General features: G+C 38.1%; 2 protein-coding genes and 1 long non-coding RNA gene across 3 annotated transcripts; 2 read left to right on the top strand and 1 right to left on the bottom strand.

The window, feature by feature from the left end:
- Positions 1–1,230: 1,230 nt before the first annotated feature.
- On the bottom strand, positions 1,231–2,518 carry LOC128895263 (uncharacterized). Its single transcript, XR_008461737.1, has 4 exons — positions 2,389–2,518; positions 1,979–2,303; positions 1,510–1,632; positions 1,231–1,364 (listed from the first exon to the last, which is right to left on the bottom strand). It is a non-coding gene; the product is annotated as an uncharacterized LOC128895263 (long non-coding RNA).
- A 15,108-nt stretch (positions 2,519–17,626) lies between these two features.
- Positions 17,627–18,646, top strand: LOC128895828 (uncharacterized). Its single transcript, XM_054158766.1, has one exon. The coding sequence runs from the start codon at positions 17,627–17,629 to the stop codon at positions 18,644–18,646; it is 1,020 nt and encodes a 339-aa protein (XP_054014741.1).
- Positions 18,647–19,259: 613 nt separating this feature from the next.
- On the top strand, positions 19,260–20,581 carry LOC128895258 (uncharacterized). The gene has a single exon (XM_054157705.1). It carries the CDS (start codon positions 20,013–20,015, stop codon positions 20,529–20,531), a length of 519 nt encoding a protein of 172 aa, XP_054013680.1. The 5' UTR covers positions 19,260–20,012; the 3' UTR covers positions 20,532–20,581.
- Positions 20,582–20,927: the final 346 nt, after the last annotated feature.

The following is a 20,927-nucleotide window of genomic DNA, read 5'->3' as shown; positions in this document are numbered from 1 at the left end:
ACGGGGATGTTTCGGAGAGTTCGGATTGTTCAAGCAGTTTCTTGCGAAATGTCCAGGATAGTACGAAGTCTCGAGCATCTCGCGATTCAAATTCGATATTCCAAATATTCGCACACGCTCGGTTCTCACGCCTACGCCCGTATGTAACAGTTTCTATCTCGTCGGAGAGCACAAGGTGTCTTGAGATTTATTTCTGTCTCGCTTTATCCAAATTTACGTCACAACAATGTCTCAAGGGTATTTTAGATAAAACCAACGGTGAGCGGCTTCTAATTTACGAAATTAAAAATACTTTTCGCCAGGAACACAGACATTTGACACAAGAACACTTGTCACTAATTATTAGGCGTGGAGATCAATTATGTGCCTTGGACATTTTAAGTGAAAATATTTAATCGTCATTTTGTTATGTTAAAGCACCAACCTTGTGGACATTTCCTCAACTTGATGGACATTTCAATGGATCTACATGTATGCATAATTCTTGTTCTTCTAATAGATCGCAAGTATACTTGACAATTATTAGGTGTAGAAATTAATTATGTGGCTTGCATTGTTAAGTAAAAATATTTAGTCATTTGGTTAGGGTTAAGCACAAACCTTTTAGGTTCTCAACCTGATGGGCATTTCAATATTTCTAAATATATTAGCCAAAATTAAATTTTGTCGGACTTCCCTTCAAAATTAATCGATAAGTTTATTTTCGAAGGTACAGAATTAATTTCCGCATCTAATATTATACAATTTTGGAGTGCAACACAAATGATTCGACTCTCCCCCGGGACCACGAAACTAAAATATTCGAAATTGATTATTATCGGCTAAATATAACCAGGAAACGATTCTATTATTTTCCCTGTCGTCTACGCCTATGTGATCAAAAATGTAAGCATCGTAAATATTCCATCCACACACGGCTATCATTGAATTGGCAAACTTCTTCGACAGAAGCGGATTACCCGAGACCTTTAACGGCTTTTAAACGTATATAACGTCAGAGTATCGTTACGCGCGTCAGAACAGGTAGTTGCAATGACGCGCATGAGACGAGAAGAGACGAGATTTCTACGATCTCGACCTTGATCTCGAAAAATCTCGACACATCCATATCGATCTTGAATTTTCAACAATTTCGAACATATGATCTCGATCTCGATCTCGATCTCGATCTCGATCTCGATCTTGATCTCGACGAGATTTTGACAAGATTGGCAATACAAGATTTTCAAAGCCTCTGTCTGACTCTGTTAATCAATTATTTGAATTAAGAGGGATGAAGGTAAATGGAAATCACGACATGACGCGATCGTGTAACTGGACTTACAGAGTCAGTCCCGTTTCCTCCCGGTGGATAGTTGGAATAACTGAAAATTAATTTCTGACAATAGTTACATTAATTATTAACAATATTTGTTGAAGCAATGACCGAGAATATGACTTTGCTGTAATATTACACCGCCCGGACAGTGGTAAATGCTTTTTCTAAGAATGTTCAAAATCATTACTAACCAATAAGTAATCAGTTTTTGATTTCAGTCAGCAACTAATTACGTTTTTTTCAGTACCTTCGTATGTGGACGACTTAATAGTTTTCGAAATATTGGATCTCATAAGTTTTGTCCCGCTAGATCTCTGAAACATCACACTTGTTATAATATTAACAAAATTGTATGTGGCATCGTTTGTTAGCGCAGCAGTCACGGTGTCATATGTGCTGGCGATCGGCAATATGAAATAATCTTGATCTCGGCCAAATCTCGATATGCTGAATCTCGATCTCGATTTCGAATGTTACAAGTAATCTCGATTTTGAATCGCATCTCGAAATCGAGACGAGATCGAGACGAGATCGAGATTGATCTCGTCTCGTGCGCATCACTATGTAATTGTATCGCGCAATCGTCAGAAACGGACGAAAAGATTACGCGAATGATCGATCGCGATAACGATAATGACGTAGACGCGAGCGATTTCATACCTTGGACAATCGATAATCGTAAAATCCACGACCTCGAATTTCGAGTGGTTCCCACGAATCGGTGGACCGACTCCAATTCTCGTCGAAACATTCGAAACTCGCGTTAGAAACCAGTGGCGCGGCTGCTTGCGTAATTAGCAAACATTTCTGCGCTGCGATCCGGATGACGCACGATGCAGCATGACGATGAAAGATACGGATCGCGAACCTCTTGTCTAAAAATTCCTGAAATCGTTAGAGAAATGGACGAACGGAGCCAACGACGTGTTCATTGAGAGCGATGTAATTTTGGAGCGGATGTGTCCTTGTCTGATTCTTCTTCGTTCTGAAAAGGAAACGGAAAGAAATGATTAAATATAGAACTCCGAAAAAGAAAACAAATTAAAAATAAATTTAAAATAATTAACTACTTGATATCGTATCGTGACTAGTACGTTTCTAAGTCGCATTTAATAACATTTTAAACGAGCAAGCAGAGGTAAATTGTTGTGGAATCAGTCGTGAATAACACGAATTTGTTTCGTCGAGTTATAAATTCTCATCGGCTCGCTGGACTGCGGGCTAATTTTAATTAGTTGTTCATGCGGTGATTCCCAGATTCTAAAAAAACAGCGTGCGCTATTCGCGAGCGTCGAACGACCTGCACGAAACGTATCGTGGCGAGTCGGTGGACGAATTAGGAGAAAATTTCCCAGAATTTCACAAGCCTAATTGCTCAATCTTGAACTGTGACGTCAGACCATCTTCGTTGCTATTCGTGCACGATGGAACGCTTCTAAATAAGGAAGAATAAAGTCGTGGAAAAAAAGGTCGACGTTAGAGCCATTGTCGTTTGTTTGGAGCTGGTATTCTAACTCCTGTGCTAAACACACGTGATAATTAGTTGACACGTTAAAGTAAAGTCATAACGGTTTGCCGGCGCTGGACGCCAGTGGTTATGTTCAAAGGTGGGCAAAATTCTTGAACGATACAAATTTTAAATGAGGAACGAAAGATAAATTGCTGTGGAATTAGTCGTGAATAAAGTTCAATAGTCCAGAAAATGACTAATAATAATAATAGTTTTACCACGGTACGTGTTCTCTTGGAACGTATGACTAAGGAAAGATTAAACGTGTGGTTTTCCTTCATAAATAAATAATAAGTTCACGTCAAAAAGACGTAGAATTACTACACACCGTATAATAACATTCTCAAGATCTAAAAAAATAATCAACACATCATTTGAATAATAAATAAATAGAAACTCCATGGATACAGTTATTCCTCCAGTATGATGTGATTTTCATGTACCAACCAATGCATTAAAAATTGATTAATCCACTGTGTCATTTTCCATTCGCCACCACTACGAAAATTTCTTTCAACATCGCGTCGCACAATGTGGAAAAGCTTCCTGATTTGTGGTTGCCCGAGACGTAGTTCGCGTTTGTATTATGCATTAAACATAAACCTATTAAAAGAGCGAACCGACGAAACGGTGGAAGTTTCCTTTAATATCGTGTACGACAGAAAATACGCGAAAGGCACATTCGATCCGCGGTTTTTGAGACGCAGTGTACGTCTGTGTTCGTGGCGGTCGTACGATGAAAATCCATTTCAAGGTTTACGACGCGCTCTGGTCATCGAGGCTCGAGGAAAAAAAATGATCAAACAAACAGTCATTTCGCTGGGCACGTTCGGAGTTATTGGAACGATTAACGCATTCCTTACTCCATTCGCGGAGACACTGTTCGGATTAATCGAATCTGCTTGAATAAACCTTTAGATTCAACAACCGTAGACTTCGTACATTGTTTATCATATTGACATTAGTTTCGAAATTTTAGATTCGGAGTAAAACTTTATTCTTGGAAAATAAAAGGCATTTTGGCGCTGCTGTGTCAGGCAAATACAGATCAAAGGCGAATCGTATTCAAAGTTCACTCGAAGCCCATTATTCGACGTTGCACACGTTGATTCTCATTATCATAGATTCTGAAAATTGCACATTAGAAATTACAATCGCTCGTCTGGCGGTGTGCGTTATAATTGCTGATACGCCGGTTATAAATATTGAAACTAGACTCCTTCAGGGTCGCGTTGCACTGGCGGTTTTTAATGACGGAAGTATCGTCTTCTCGTTGTTGTTTTGTCTAAGATACGATTAATGATAACGTGGTTTCAGTTTCGGTATGCATGTATAGCGAAGTCGAGGAATAATACCCATACAACTTTTTGTTGTATTTTTATTTGATTATTTCGCGTAGGAAATACTGAAATTTCGAAAAAAAATGTTTGGTGTGATGATGTACTGTGCGGAGATGAGAAGTTGGACAGGAGGTCTGATTGGTCACAGTATAAATTCCTTGATTTCACTACCGAATTCTATATTATAATTTATACTGCACTCTAGAATTCTATAGCAATATAATCTAGGGGATTATTGTCTCAAACAGTTTATTTTTCAGAAATATTTGATTGAAAAATCGATATTTAGTGTACAAAAAAAAAAAACAATGGTGGTATGATGATGTACTGTGCGGAGATTAGAAGTTGGCTAGCACGTCTGATTGGTCACAGTATAATCTCTTTGCTTACACCATAGAATTATATATATGGTATAATTTGGACTGTGGAATTGTATAGTGTTGCATACTGCTGTACATTGTTGACTCAAGTAGTTTACTACTTAGAAATAATTGATTGAAAAGTCGATATCTATTAAAAAAAAAAAAAAGAATGTTTGATAATATACAATACTATACATAGTCGACTCAGTCTATTTGCTAACATTTTCTTTGCATCCAATCGAAAAAAAAGAACTGATGTCGGAGGAAGACTGCTAATGTTGTACTGTTCAACATTTCTTGTTCGACACTTTTACAATCCTCGAAGCAAGAGATACAACCTGTCCCAACCTCGTGTCGCATTCTGTGTAATGTTATGCACTCGATTATCTTTTTTACATTGAAGATACGTTCACCGAGGAATACTGTTGAAAGTGGCATATCGCTCGTGAAAAACAAAAACGTAAAACGCGTTTCGTACCGCGAAAAAGGCGAAATGAAATTATTTACGAAGAGAAAGATTCCAGCGAATCGTGTAAGAAAATTTTTGTAAAAAGTCGCGTATACGTTTTACGTGTGCGGGTTCTTAATTTATGGCTGTATTAACTGTACTAAACGACATAAAATGAATACTCCGATGTAGCCATAAATCGAGCTGCGCAGCCGATTTGTCATACGTTTCAAGGAAACGTATGATGCGTTCGGGGACGATGAAATGTTCGGGGACTTGACTTTCAATTTCGGTGGTAAAGTCTTCAAGGTACTGTTGCTAATAAATCCAGCTCGAAAGTTAAACGAAATAAATACTCGAAAAAATACGAAGAATCGTAAAAATTAGAAACTGTAATTTGACCTATCCACAGCTTTTGCTTCAGGAATTCTTTCTAATCGATTTTGTGGCAGTCGAAATGAAAAATAAACTGAAATTTAATTCCTTTTTTTTTTAAATGGGTCCTGAAAGGTGAGACTAGGACGATGAATCGCCGCTGGTCGTTCCATTCGGTCGCTTTACGGTATGGGAATATTAATCCGATCGATTTCGACGTTGCAGCGTGTGTGTACGTGTGCTGAATGAATTTGTGTAAAGGCTTGTAGCGTGACAGGCTCGTTCCTTGGGACTATTACTGTGCCGCGATCGTTACGACGTATGACATTATAGTGGTATCACGTGAGACCATTCGTGAAAAGATGCGATCTCGAGCACCGCGAGCGTGCACCGAGTTCGATCCACTCGGCGTTAAGGGGATTGCGCGATAGAGAAACCGAGACGAAACCTTTTTGTACCACGGGTACTTTGTTCAAAAAGGTTTCCTCGAGCGTGACGCCGATTTATTCGACTCGGTTTCCGGGTGCAACGTCTCCTGGAAGGCTAATCGTTCGACGATTGACGCGAAATTCGAGACTAAATGTGCGAGAAGATTTTTTTTCCCGAGAAACTACTCGTCGGTTTGGACTCGCGCTTTTTGCGGCGATTGATATACTTGTATAAACGATACGTGAATTTTTTGGTGTAATTTGGTGTAATAGTTGAGGGGTCATTAATAGTATCATGGCAGAGTGCATACAGTTGAAATTTCGTGACTCGAGATACGGTCGATATTGGGATTTTTTTTTTATGGAAAAGTGTGTGGTATATCAAATTGAAATTTGTTGCATATATTAGTATGCTTATTTAATCAATACATGAATTTTCTCATGTAATTTAATGTAGTAATAAACGATTCATTAATTACATCCTAGTACATTCCATACAGTTGAAATTCCTCGAGTCACGAAGTGGTCAATATTAGGATTTTATTTATAGAAAACTGTGTGTCATACCAAAATGAAATTTCGTGTGTGCATTATTATACTTATTTAGACAATACATGAATTTTCTTATGTAATTTAATGTAGTAATAAACGAGATTCATTGATTACATCCTGGTACATTCCATACAGTTGAAATTCCTCGAGTCGAGAAGTGGTCAATATTAGGATTTTATTTATAGAAAACTGTATACCATAGCAAAATGAAACTTTTCGCGTTGATTAGTGACCTTCACGAGGATATCGCGTGAATTTTTCCATGCAGGATATTTAAGGACGTCAGCTAGGAAAAAGAGTTTCGTGGAAAACTGTGTTAAAATTCGACACAAGAACACGCGATGGTTCCATTTGCGCAAGCAACATACATAGTTTAAAGTCAGCGATTAGTTTAACCACATCATGACCTTCGTGAACGCGATTAAGGATATAAGAAAATACACCGAGTCACCTCTACGTTAAACCTTTACGCAATCGTTTCGCGTGCCTCGATTTCAATTTTCACTTGCGAACAATGACTTTTCCTTTTTCTTTTTTCAAGCATCGATGATTATTCGAATTTTAATTCGATCATCGATCGGCAATGTCTGTAGCTTTCAGGAATTCTTTTGCAACACCTGAAGCTTCTAAAAACTATCAAAGTAGATCTACTTCAGGAGGATCGAGACTTTTGCAAGACTACGTTCAAAGAACTCGGTTTCGCTTTAATGCACATCCAGTCACATGATGCGTTCAACCTCATGCGTTTTTCTTTTCCCGAGCATGAAGTATTTACGCAAATAGAGAGCAGATAACGCAATTATGTAACCTCTATGAATTTTCGAAAGTAGCACGACTATTGCGCTAGTATGATTTTTTGTACTTTCCAAGCATTATACAGTAAGTATAATATTGTAGTTTCCTTAGAAGAAGAATTCAATCGTTTTCATCCCAGGAAGAAAATACGATGCATCTTCCCGTTGTTAATGGAAAGATTATCGAGATGACATTTTTCGCAAATAACAGTCAGTGTTCGAATTGTTTGTGAGGGATTGAAAAATTCATTTTTCCAGCAACGATTAATCTTCTGAAATGAATCGTCCGCTGGCGACCAATATCTGCGCTGTTAAAAAGGAATGCCCGCCGCGACAAAGGGGAGTAATGCTCTCAACAACAACAGGCTACTATTTTCAACGACTCGGATCTCGGAGAGAGAGAGCCTTTCATGCCCTTGCCCGCTTCACCCTATTCCCTGCCCGTGTAAAATACGGCGGCTTTTGTAACGAGGGATTTACAAGGGCAAGATATTTCTAAAGACGGCGAGCCTTTGTGCTCAGCCCCAGGTGCATATGTGCAATTTGCAATGTGCAATAGTTGCACGATAAATGGCGAAAATAATAACGACTCGTTATCCACGTAATTGGGATTTAATAATAATAATAATTTGTCGATAAGTAGGATATTATATGCGAAATCTATTAAAACACGCATGCGTTACGCTGTACGTTCGTAGACTGGGTAAAACTACTTATGATAAGAATTAATTTTGTTACGTAGCTTTGAATAGGTCAACATTGGTGTTTGAAAAGGTTCTATTTATCTTCTTTGTAAAATGTATGTTTGGGGGATGTTTTAAATAAATTCTTTTGATCTGATTGGACCAACAACTCTGATTATTTCATAAATTTAAATATTTTTCAATGTGATACTAACATTGTAACAGTGATTTATTTATAAAATATATATGATAAAATTGATTAATATATGGAACAATGAACACTACTTATTCGCTGTTATATTTCGACTGTCTAATTTGGTTCCATTGAAAATAAAATTAACAAACTAATACTTAGGGTCGAAATTCAAAATGAAATTATTTTACATTTATTTAAAATCAAATTCAAAATCAAATATATATGTTTGAAGTGAATATGTATTATTAGAGCAAAGTGCAGTAGGTACTGCCATCTGCCACGGGATCTTTTCATAAATTGTTTCACCATGGTTTAATCATGCTACACTATCGAATTGTTTAAACTAGCCAATTCTTGAATTCTAGTTCTCCAAAAAAAATTCTATACTCACATTGAATTTAAATGAACCAAAAAATAAAATATAATAATTCGAATTTTAAATTAAATAAACTTAATAGTACTATTCGTTCATCAAACTATGTTCTTCAGTTATTTACATATGCTTATTTTGTGTATCGCAAAACGTAAACCGTATATTGTTTACAAGTTGAATAAGAATTGTAAATTTTAATATCGTAGTCGATAATGACAATGGAAAATAAGAAACAGTTGAATCAGGGAATTTAATTAAGTAAATTAAAATCGAATTTCTTATATCGATAAATGCAAGGTCAATATTGAATAAAAATGTCTTAATTGGCGTCAGGTACAAAGGTTTATTATCGACCAGAGTCGAGCGAGCAGTTTGCTGGATTTCTCGTTGGCAGCGTTCGCTTAAGCGCGATATAAAGAAACTGACTATCAATTTTTAAAACGATTTGTTAAAAACTTGTTGAGCTAGAGTGCACGCATATTCAAAGTCGTTTCGAAAAAAGGCGTTTGAAAAAGAAAGTACAAAAAACAACAAACTCAAGGCAATAATGAGTTTATTTAAACTATTTTCTGGATAATCAGTGATTCCAGCACCATATAGTAATCCTTCTACTTCCTCATATCTTTCGTTTTGATCTTAAAACTGTCCTTTTCGAGTTTTTCGAGCCTAAATCTGTTTCTGCCCTTAATGTTTGTATAATTAATTAAAATTTCGCGCGCTTTTCAAAGAGTGGCTTAACCTCATCTAGCGGTGAATAGCACGAACTAAAATTCTGACCTCCGTACAGCGCACCACCGGAAAAACGCCCAAGTTTGTCCTCGAATAGTTCCTTCTTTCACCGCTAGATGACGCTATTTACATGGTAATTACCGACGTCTGTTGGTACGTTTCCATGTGTCAGCAAATTACCGACACAGCAGCTCATTTGAATAATGCATCCATTTCATGCTGTGCTGTTGTAGCTACTTTATTACATCTCTTGTACCTACATTTTCAACATATTAATTAATATTAATGAAATGTATGGATTTATAATAATAATCGACGTATTTTTAAAAATTGTGCTCAAATGAGTAGCCATCTAGCGGTGAAGTAACCGAACTAAAATCTTTCTTCTTTCTTTATCCTTTATTTTAAGTGTAGTCCTATACAGGACTGTTTTTCACCGTTCTTGTACAATAAAGTATGGTTTCTTGACCCACATATATGATTATGTATTCTTATAACCTAGATTACATCGAATGTCTTACAATAGTCTATTTACAGATATCTTAAATCCCCCCCCCCCCACCTTTTTTTGATAGAACTTACTGTCGGTATAGATTGCCAAACTTAAAGGCTCATTCACATTCCATAACAACGGGCAGACGGGTCTCCGCTGCCATCTAGGAGTGACATGGGAATTAACTTATCTCTATCAAAAGTAGCGATACGCAACAATACCTTCCACTCTATCTAATACTCTTTGCATATGTTCACCAATGCATGGGCTTGACAAGACCGTATTCCATGCAGCATATAGTACCTCTATGTCCGTTTGTTTCATATATGCTTCTTGTTGAGCCTCTAGGGTTAAACTTTCTTCCGTACCTTTTTCTATTTGCTTCAACCAGCTTCAACCAGTACCTGAGGGACAGAAGCCTTGCTCTATATTGGTTGCCAATAAATCCGTTGTCTGCATAAAGTGTATTGATAGGTGTTGTAATCCTATATCCAATCGCAGCTCGTATGGCAGCGGTCTGCAGCTTCCTCAATTTTTCCTGTTGATATTCTGAGGCGTTTGTTGTAAGATATATAGACGAGCCATATTCAAGAACCGAAGAGACAAGGGATTTTACTATATTAATGGCTTGATCCGGTCTGATGCCCTTACTTCCATTGCACAGGTATTTTATTGCTTTAATACGTCTTTTTCTCTTGTTCAATATATACCTAATGTGGGAGGTAAAGTTCAAATTTGTATCAAAAATCAAACCTAGAAATTTTGCTTCCTTGACTGATTTTATATAATATGTTGTGTTACCTGTGTGAATTGTCACCTTGAATTCTGCGAATTTTTGTACATTATTTATTCTGATAAGTTGTGTTTTAGATTCTGATATTTCTACACTTCTATCTCCTAAGAATCTTATTGTTTTTCTCAAAGCTTCTATTAAAGTTTCTTTTGCTACCTCTGTATTTTTACCTTTAGTTATTATTCCTATGTTATCAGCATATTGAAGTGACATAACATCTAGAGACGCAGTAGCGTCTCGACGCCAAATACATGAAAAATTATACTTGTAAAACTTTTACTCGTAAAACTGCGATTCCAACCTAACCCGAAACTTCTGTCATTAATATCTCGTCACGCCTGCTGTATTTTCTAAATCTAAAGACATTTTTCTAATGTAAATCGCATATAAGCTTTCTAATAAAACCAAAATCAATAAAATCGGTCTATGTACAACTGAGATATCGTAATATCATGACATGAATCAGTCAGAAATTGTAGATTTTTCTTCTGATTCTGATTCTTATTCTTATTCTTTTCGTCAACACTTAGCCAATAGGAGCTAAGGCCATTCGTCGATTCGTCGACTCTCGGAATCAGTCGGCAAGGCTCGTCGGTCGGAATTGTAATATGGCTGTCACTCATGTCGCTCGTTCATTTCTAACCTGTAACTGTCAGTTAGCATTTGTGACATTTGGTTTCTTGCAACGACTTTCTGACATACATTGTGCGTACTTTTGAAAACTTAAAGGACTGAAACTGGAATTATAATACAATAAATTGTGCGTTACCAATAGTGGATCTCTTTGTACATTTTCCCACTTTATTTATTAACATTTAAATTTGTTACAACAAGATTTTCTGCCACGCATTGTGCATACTTGTGAATTTTATTCTAATACAATAAATTGTGCATTACACATAGTGGATCTCTTTCTTTATTTCTCATTTCATGTTTAACATTTCAATTTCTAGCAACAAGACATTTTGCGATGCGTTGTGTGTACTTTGGAAGCATAAAAGACTGAAACTGGTATTATAATATAATAAATTGTGGGTTAGAAATAGTGTAGACCTCTTTTTTCATTTCATACTTCATTTTTAACATTTAAGTTTGTTACAACAAGACTGTCTGCCTTGCGTTCTGTGTGCTTTTGAAAACTTAAGGGACTGAATCTGGTATTGTAATATAATAAACTGTGCGTTATTCATATGACATTAATTTTATTTGTAAATAACACATATAAACCTTATTTTACTTGCAAATTAATGTAGAGCTTAAAATAAAAATACATTTGTCTTTTATTATAGTAAGCGTAGAGTCTACAATATACATAATGTGTCTGAAGCCAGATATAAGAAAGAGACCAGCTTCAGTTCTTTAAGTTTCCAAAATTATACAGAACGTATGGCAAGATGTCTCACTGCAAGAAATTTAAATGTTGAAGATGAAGTGAAAAATGGAAAAAAAATCAACTATTTGTAACAGATAATTTATTATCCTATTCCGGACCTCATCTGGTTTCCCGTAGGATTGACGACAGGTTTTTCACCATCATCGTCAATGGTAAAGAAGTCAACGTCAGTATCGAGCGACTCAAGCCGGCTCACCTGATTTCGGAGGATTTCGAACCTTCATCCATCTCTCAATCAACGGATTCTCAGCCAGCGGTCGCCCAACCGTCGGACTCTCGATCGGCGGGCTCTCGACCGACGGACTTTCGACCGGCGGACTCTCATCCAACCGGTCAGTCTACCCAACCAGAGGGACACTCTCAACAAAGGCTTTCGCACGTTCTAAAGCCTTTACGAACTTATTCGAATAAGAAAAGGGTTAACATTAACTCTAGTTTAAATCAAATTCACACTTATTATCGATAACGCAATACTTCGCATTCAGTTAGCCTTCACTTAGGTGGGAGTAATGTGGGGTTATTTATTGATTTTTTACATGTATAATACTTCACATTGATAATTGTTTGTAATCGGGTTTGAACTTAGCTGATTTTAATTACGTTTTCTTTTATCACGCAATTCAATTTTTAGTTAGTAACAATTATTTTTAACTTTACCTTAACAACCGTCATTCAGTTCAGACGTATTTCCAATCAGCTCCTTATATTCAAATTGTTAATCTTATTTAATTGTTCTTGTTGAAATAAATTATTTTGTTGATAAAGTTCGGTTTTATGTTTGTGTTCGATATTCTTTTATGTAGAATCCCTACATAATTACCGACGTCTGTTGGTTGTGACGTACCTCGCGTGGGTGGCCGGGAAAGCCGCTATTCGACACGCTCGGTCGCACAATTCCCACGGACGAATTTATTTAAAAGAATTGGGCGCCAGTGCCAAGTGCACGCGTCCGTTACTTTCGTCCTTCCGGCTGCTCTACGGAGAGCGAAACTCAGGGGAGGTTGAAAGGGGGGAAAATAAACTTTAATCCGCGGACGTTTAGGTAGATTTCTTTATTCAATCGAAACCGACGCGGGGGGAATTCCGCGGTACACACACCGTTGGAGGAAAGGGTGTGGCGAATTCCCGATACGAAAGAAAGTATTCGACGGAAAGAAACGAATACGTTACCGGCGCGACTTAACTCTATAAGGGGCCTCGCAAACAAATAGTCCGCTCTAGAATTAAATACAATCAAAAATTACACCGGGAGTTAACGGTTTCGCGTTTCGAAGGAGCCCTCACCGGCGCGTCCTCTGGTGGTGGTCCTGTCGCGGACGAAAAGGGTGCTCCGAAACATGCTCGCGGACACACACACACGATCCGCACTCTCGCACCCACGCACGCCACAAATGGAAACCCAACCAGTGGGCAAACCTGAATCTCCCCGGTCCCTGGAGTCTCGATCCTCGGCGATCCTCTCGTGGAGATGGTAGCAGTGCTCCCACACACACTACCTATCTTAAACTATACAATTTAATCAACGTCAAAGTAGAAGTATATATAGAACCACTGAAAATATGCTTTAACTGCTATAGATTTGGCCATATCGGCAAAAACTGTAGAAGCGACCCTAGATGCCGCACATGTGGTGGCCAGGAAAAACACAAAGTAAAAGAGTGCCCAACAGCGGAGACTCCTACATGCCTTCACTGCAAGAGAAACCATAGGACATTGGACCGCTCATGCAGCGTTCTCCAGCAGGAAAACGAGATAAATAAAGTAAGAGCTTACAACAATATAGGAGTTTGGGAGGCCCGAAACCTCGTTAAAGGGACAACAACCCTCCAACAATCCACCAAGCCTGACACGTACGAAAGAAAACTTCCCACCACTGGAAAGAATAACACCAGAGAAAACGGTAATGGTGAAAACAATAGGCAATCAACAAAGGCCGGAACCAGCCACAAACAGCTGGAAACAGAACAACAAACAACAAAACATTAAAGACACACGAACCAACAGGAAAAGAATTTAAAAATAAAGACCAAGAAAACAGCAATGTAAAGCATGAAAACTTTAAAACTAGGGAAACAGACCAAGTGACGAACAGAATCCCAAAGGAAACAAAAAATAAATCAACAGTTCCCGCAAAAGTACCAACCCTACCGATACTGATTAATTCAAATCTTAGAACAAATCAAAACACAATAATCAAACAATATGGATCTGCAAAGAAAAACACAAAAGACGCAGGACAAAGAAGTTAAAATCGTCTTATGGAACTGCAGAAGTGCCAAAACAAATTACAATGAAATATTACATTTAACGCGATCAAACGATATTATAATACTCATAGAAACTTGGATTAACCTAAATATGGATTTCTCAATCCCTGGGTACAACACAATAAGAGTTGACCGGATTGTTACGTCGCAGCTTATCTGTGACTCTTTCTTGGGATCTTCGTCTTCAATTAAAGAGCTAAAGCTCACCTTAACTGTATTCGCTAACGGGAAAGAGCAATTCGGGATTGCAATGATTGTTTTCAAGGTTTAGCATTTAAATATATAAATAAATATGTATTGTTACAAAATAACGAGTTTATATTACAATATCGGTTTTGGGAAATCAAGTATACAATTATGTAGGTACGTTACCGCTTGTCGGTCTTACAGTTTGGTTGTACCAGCTATCTGTTGTGGTCCCAGGGCTGTGCTATTGCAAGGATCTGTTTGTCGGCAACTATCACTCGCGACACGGGTCTCTACTAATTAACAACGGACTTTCCTCGGTAACGACGCGACGCGCGTACGATTACTCTATTTGTGACTACAATAATTTGTAGTCACGATTGACGATTGGCGTGTTCGATTGACGATGAAGGTTCGATGTGATCTTAACCGATTATACGTCGGACTTTCGTAGGTAACGACAACGCGTGAAGTTAGCCTGTCCGCGACTACAAGATTTCGGTAATCACCACGATGAGAACGTACTGACAGCGGAATAAAAAAAAAAGCGCCGTGGAGCGTGTCCACGGGTTTATATATTAGCTGATCCTCGCATGGCACAAGCCGCGTTCGAGAACCTTCGCTTCGGCATCCGTTGAAATCGGGAGGGGTCCCAAGTTCAGCGGATGTGCTGGCGTTGAGTGCTGACGCCTATTTCGCTGATTCGCAGATCGCACGATTCGGTTCCCGAGAAACGGTTTCCGAATCGTATGTCAAGCGCATTCCTAAAAGTATCTTATCTTAACTATTCGCAATGCGAGGTCGATGAAAAGGGACACCGGCAGGGCCGGATGTAACAGGATCAACACAAGAGGAGGAGGCGTAGCCATAATAATAAAAAATGACATCAAATTCAAAGTTATCGAGGACACTATACTGCAAGATGCTTACTCCAATGCAAGTATAATAGAATTAAACGATCTACAAAATCCAATCATCATTGCAGCTTGTTATAGACCATCAGGTCGAAACCTAAAAACAAACGTATGGGCAAAATTCATAGAAGAGCTCCAATCAAAAGGAAGCTTCCTCCTGCTAGGGGATTTCAACGCCTACAACAAAATCTGGAACTGCAACGATACAGATTCAGCAGGTTCCAACCTACACGATATAATAGAAACAAGAAATCTATTCCTACACAACAAGAAAGGAAAATCCAGAATAGCACCACCAGGCTCCATATCAAGCAACATAGATCTAATAATCACAACACCAGAAATAGCTCATTTGATAAACACAGAACAATTGGATGATCCATTAGGATCTGACCACTACCCAATTGAAATATCCTACCAAACAAAAAAATATATATACAATCGTAAAACCAACAGAATTTCAACAAAAAAGACAAACTGGAAAGGATACTTCACAACTTGCGAAAGAAACTGGAAATACTTTTTAACGACTGAACACACATCCAAGGCTATCGAAGAACGCTATGAAGACTTCACAACATTTTTAAAGAGAGCTGTCAAAGAAAATACACCCAACCTAATAATAAGAAAAACAGACACACTCTAATCCAGTTCCCTGGTGGGATAAAGACTGCAGCAAAGCCATAAGGCTTCGTAAAGCAGCACTACAGAAATGGAAACACACACTCAACCTTAAAGACTAGATCTCATATAAAAAACAAGCAGGAAACACTAAAAAGATAATAAAAAACAAAAAAAGGGAAGCATTCCGCCACTTTGCCAGCAGTCTAAGCGCTAGAACAAACAGTACCTACCTCTGAAAAAAGGTGAAGGTCTTCAAAACAAAATGGACTGACACCTTAGGAAACTGCATCAACCAAATTAACAATGGGGAGGATGCAATAAATTCTGCAATAGATAAACTCTCACCACCATGAGTTCCTGAACGAACCCCGGATGCAAACAACTCCAACAACAACTGGCTAAACGATACCTTCAACTCTATGGAACGCAATCGAAAAAGCCAACCCAAACTCAGCACCAGGACCGGACGACATTGAATACAGAATGTTACTCTATCTTCCCACCACAAGCAGATTAATTCTTTTAGATTTGTTCAACGAATTTTACACTAACCACTTCATTCTATCGGACTGGGCTAAAGAACAAGTCTTCTTCATCCCAAAACAAAATAATAAAAATTATAGACCAATAACTCTCAGCTCATGTCTTTGCAAACTTTACGAAAGACTTATCAACAACCGTCTCCAATGGTGGTGCGAAAATTTGGGAATCTTAGACCCCACCCAAGCAGGATTTCGTAAAGGAAGATCAGTACAGGACAATATAGGAAACATCATACTACAAGCCAAAATGGGACAATATAATAAAAAAAATCAATAGCAGCATTTTTAGATGTAAGCGGAGCATTTGACAACGTCCAAAACAAGATATTGGTAACCAAACTCCAAGGCATTGGAATTCCAACAAACATACTTTATTTCATAACAAAATGGACACACTGCAGAAATATTGCCATCACTGGCAATACTCACACAATAAAACAACCCATTTCTCGCACTATATATAAAGGAGTTCCGCAAGGAAGAGTGCTCAGCCCACTATTATACAACATATATGTTAAGGTCATTTTAGAAGGCTCCCCTTAAACACCCAAGCGTTCCAGTATGCAGACGATATCGCGCTGATGACCACCAGCAATACAATCACAGAAGCCAAGGAAACCATAGAAAGGAGCATAAATACAGTACGAATAAACCTACAAAAACTAGGACTACAACTAGCACCGGAGAAAACACAAGTACTTGTATTTGACAAACCAGCATCAGATACTAACAATATTCAAATTCAAGTCGGAAAAAAGATAATTAATAGCAGTAAAAGCGTAAAATTCTTGGGAATCAATATAGACCACCAACTTAACTTCGAGAAACACATACAACAGGTAAATATGCAATGCCAGAAAACAATGAACATCATACGGTTTCTTAGAGGAACATGGTGGGGCTGTGATGCAGGAACTCTACTGACACTATACAAGGCCCTAATCCGTTCAAAAATAGACTTTAGGAGCTGGTGGTATTTTCCACATAATAAGAAACGAAGGAATACTCTGGAAAAGATACAACACACTGCAGTAAAAAACTGGCTCTAGGCTTAAGATCATCTACACCAAACAATGTAGCACTAGCAGAAGCCAAAATGCCGAATTTACCGCACAGAGCCAAATTTTTAGGTTGCAAATACATATTAAAAACATACAGTAATCACAGCATTCCCATTAAAAAACAATTAGTACACTTCAACACTTCACTCATCACAGTCATACAACCTGAAAGAAACAGGCTCTTCATACGGCAATGCTAGAATGAAACCAAAGAATACCTCAAGCACATCGAAACTTTCACAACAATGCCATATAATGAAATAGACATACACACGCAACTAGCAAAAGCCAATATTAATACATCCATAGGACGCAGTCTTCAAGAATCCCCAATCGCCAATAATGAATTAAACCTAATCATGGAGGCACAATTTCCAAATCACATTCAAATCTTTACAGACGGTTCGAAAATGGAAGACTCATTCACCACAGGAGCCGCATGTGTGTGCCCACAATTAAACAGAACAATCACCCTCAGTCTCAATATCAACACCTCTGTTTTCACAGCGGAATGCGCAGCAATAAGCACTGCCATAGAGCTGGCCAACGAAAACAGAGAAAAATCATATGCTATCTGCTCTGACTCTATCAGTGCCCTTCAGGCAATAGATAAAAGAATGTTTGACCATAACACGAACACCAATATCATACAAATAAAAAAAATGATAAAAGAATTTGAAGAAAAAGCTCATACAGAAAGCTCATTAAACTTCATATGGATACCGGCACATCAGGGAATAGTAGGGAATGAGCTAGCTGACATCAAGGCAAAAGAAGTATCTAAATCAACAAAGGAAAGCACCACATTCATACCTCCATCCGATCTCACAAAGAAATTAAAAGAAATAATGTGGCAAAACGCATACCAAACATGGATAAATGAAGGTGCCCAGAAGGGCAAAACATACTTCGAAAAATTATTTAAAAAATCCAAGAAACCATGGTTTTACAATAGGAAGCTGCAAAGATATACCACCTCATGGGTATGCAGATATCGTAGTAACCACTACAATCTCGCTGCCTCTCTAACAAGAACAGGAATTACCAAAGACAGCAAATGTGGCTGTGGCCACGAACTCCAAGACTTCAACCATATACTTTGGAATTGTCCACTATATGCACCAAAAAGGAAGAATGTGATAGAGAAACTGCACAGGCGTGGATATACACCTCCCTTCAAGGCAGAGGAACTCTTACAGGAACTTAACCTAACAGCGATTCGGATAATTACAGAGTTCCTAAAAGAAAATAACTTGCAGATTTAACAGGAATCAAAAATAACAGAATCACAGAAGGACACCAACAATACAATAAAACACAGAAATATATACAGACATACTATACTCAGAACAAAAACATATCTAGTACAAAGAAACACACTTAGGCTAAGATGACTTCTAATATTAAGTATTATATGTAACAATGTAAATATTTCTATTTTTGTATTGTTTTTTATATATTTAAGACTAATAGATCCACACAGGTTTAAAGTCTATATATTTTTATTATTTTCTTTAATAAACGCCAAACAAACAACAACGAATTTTAGTTCAATTTTTTTTTAAGTTCGAGTTCTGGGATCGGGCGGTGACGCGTGTGCGCGGAAATACAAATCATATTGAATAATACAGTCTTTTTCATCCGCGAACGGAATACAAACACTCTCTTTATTAAGTAGACTACCTAAAAAAAGGGTAAAAATAGAGGAAGAAAATACTAGAGGAAGAAGCGAACACATATAGGCCTTGGGCTTTGGGCCTTGGGCCCCATGGCCTTCGTGACGCTGGACGCCATAATGGCGGACGCTACAGAGGACGCACCCGAAATACGGGACGACAGCCTTTCATGGACGGCCGTGTCCTACACGAAGAGAGAAAAATGAGCTCAGAGTCAGTTAACTCCATTGATCTACATGAAAAAGCAACTAAAAAACAAATCACCAACCCCAAGACCTTAGACAAAAAAGAAAGCAGTAGCAATAAATATCCTGAAGCGCACGTAGGACCTGCATACGTTAAAATTAATATTAAGAAAGATAATAACGAACCAAACAAAGGAAACAACCTCCTACTCGTTAAATAGTGGAGCAGAAGAATTAACTCCATGTGGACGATGGATTGCTGAAATTAGATTCAAAACAGCGGAACAAGCTAATTACTTTATGACAGCGGAGGGCCTTAAATTAAAAGGAATCTATGCATTTATTCCTAACTACAGAATTGAGAGGAAAGGTTTAATAAAAAACATTGACCTAGAATTCGACTTAGAAGACCTAATTAATAATACTGAAACTCCCTGCAGGATAAAAAATGCACAACGTCTCAATAGACGCATCATTAACAAGGAGACTGGGAAGGTTGAGTGGGTACCAAGCAAGACGGTTTTGCTTACCTTCGAGGGAACTGTCTTGCCGGACTCCATTAAACTATTTCATATCTACAGGGTCAAAGTGAAATTTATATTGAACCCGTAAAAGTATGTTCTAATTGTTACAGGTTTGGCCACTCAGCCAAAGTTTGCAGGAGCGGGCCTAGATGCAGGACATGTGGGGCCGCTGTGAAACACAAACCTGAAATATGCCCTTCAGCAGAAGATCCCACCTGCCTACACTGCAAGGACCAACACAAAACCATGGATCCTTCTTGTTCAGTAATGCTACGGGAGAAAGAAGTTAACAAAATCAAAGCCTACAACTGTATTGGAATCTGGGAAGCTAGGAAACTAGTTAGAGAGACACAACGCCTAACTCTCAAACCCAATAATATTACGCCAACAAAAGAACATTTTCCACCTCTTGCGCAACCCACTCAAGAAAAAGTCATGAAAATGAAAACCTTCGGTGGTCAAGAAAGGCCACCACCAAAAAGCAACGCATGGAATAAAGAGGAGAAAGAAACAAAAGCACATTATAATACACAACCCACCGCCAGAACCTCACCTAAAGTCACAAAAAACATAAATAACAAGGAAAACGCACCTCCAAAAGAAACACTAAACAACGAAAACACTAAAATAATGAAGACGGCACTTGCCAACAAAGGAAATATCAATGTACATAACCCCAAAACGATTACTACAACACCTCAAAAGATAATTAGATCTAACACATCATCCAGCCTCAAGCAGTATGGATCCAGCAAAAGGAAATAAAATCCAGAAGAACCACATCAGAGCTTTGTTGTGGAACTGCCGGAGCCTATCCAGCATTTATCCAACTTTTATGACATAATAGTTTGCACCGAAACTTGGTTCAAACCAAACAAAAGTTTTGAAATACCAAATTTCAACATAATTAGATGCGACAGAATATATGCAAACGGAGGAGGAGTAGCTATTCTCCTTTGCAAGCACATTCAATACAACACTGTGGAGCACTTTAAACTAAATGACTCTCTATCGGAGGTCATAATTCTCAAGCTCCTAAGCCTCAACACATCACTGACTGTAGCTGCATGTTACAGACCTCCTGGGCACTCTCTTAAAATCCCTATATGGGAAAAATTCTTCGAAGATCTTCAGAATGAGGGTAACTGCATTCTACTGGGA

Source organism: Hylaeus anthracinus, unplaced genomic scaffold (genome assembly GCF_026225885.1).
Source record: "Hylaeus anthracinus isolate JK02 unplaced genomic scaffold, UHH_iyHylAnth1.0_haploid 5, whole genome shotgun sequence".
Classification (NCBI taxonomy): domain Eukaryota; kingdom Metazoa; phylum Arthropoda; class Insecta; order Hymenoptera; family Colletidae; genus Hylaeus; species Hylaeus anthracinus.
Note: the sequence above shows the minus strand (reverse complement) of the source record. Positions and strands in the feature narration are given on the sequence as shown.

What these genes read in the sequence shown, in the direction of transcription:
- LOC128895828 (XM_054158766.1), top strand. Translation starts at nt 17,627, where the DNA reads ATGCCATATAATGAAATAGACATACACACGCAACTAGCAAAAGCCAAT.
- LOC128895258 (XM_054157705.1), top strand. Translation starts at nt 20,013, where the DNA reads ATGGATCCTTCTTGTTCAGTAATGCTACGGGAGAAAGAAGTTAACAAA.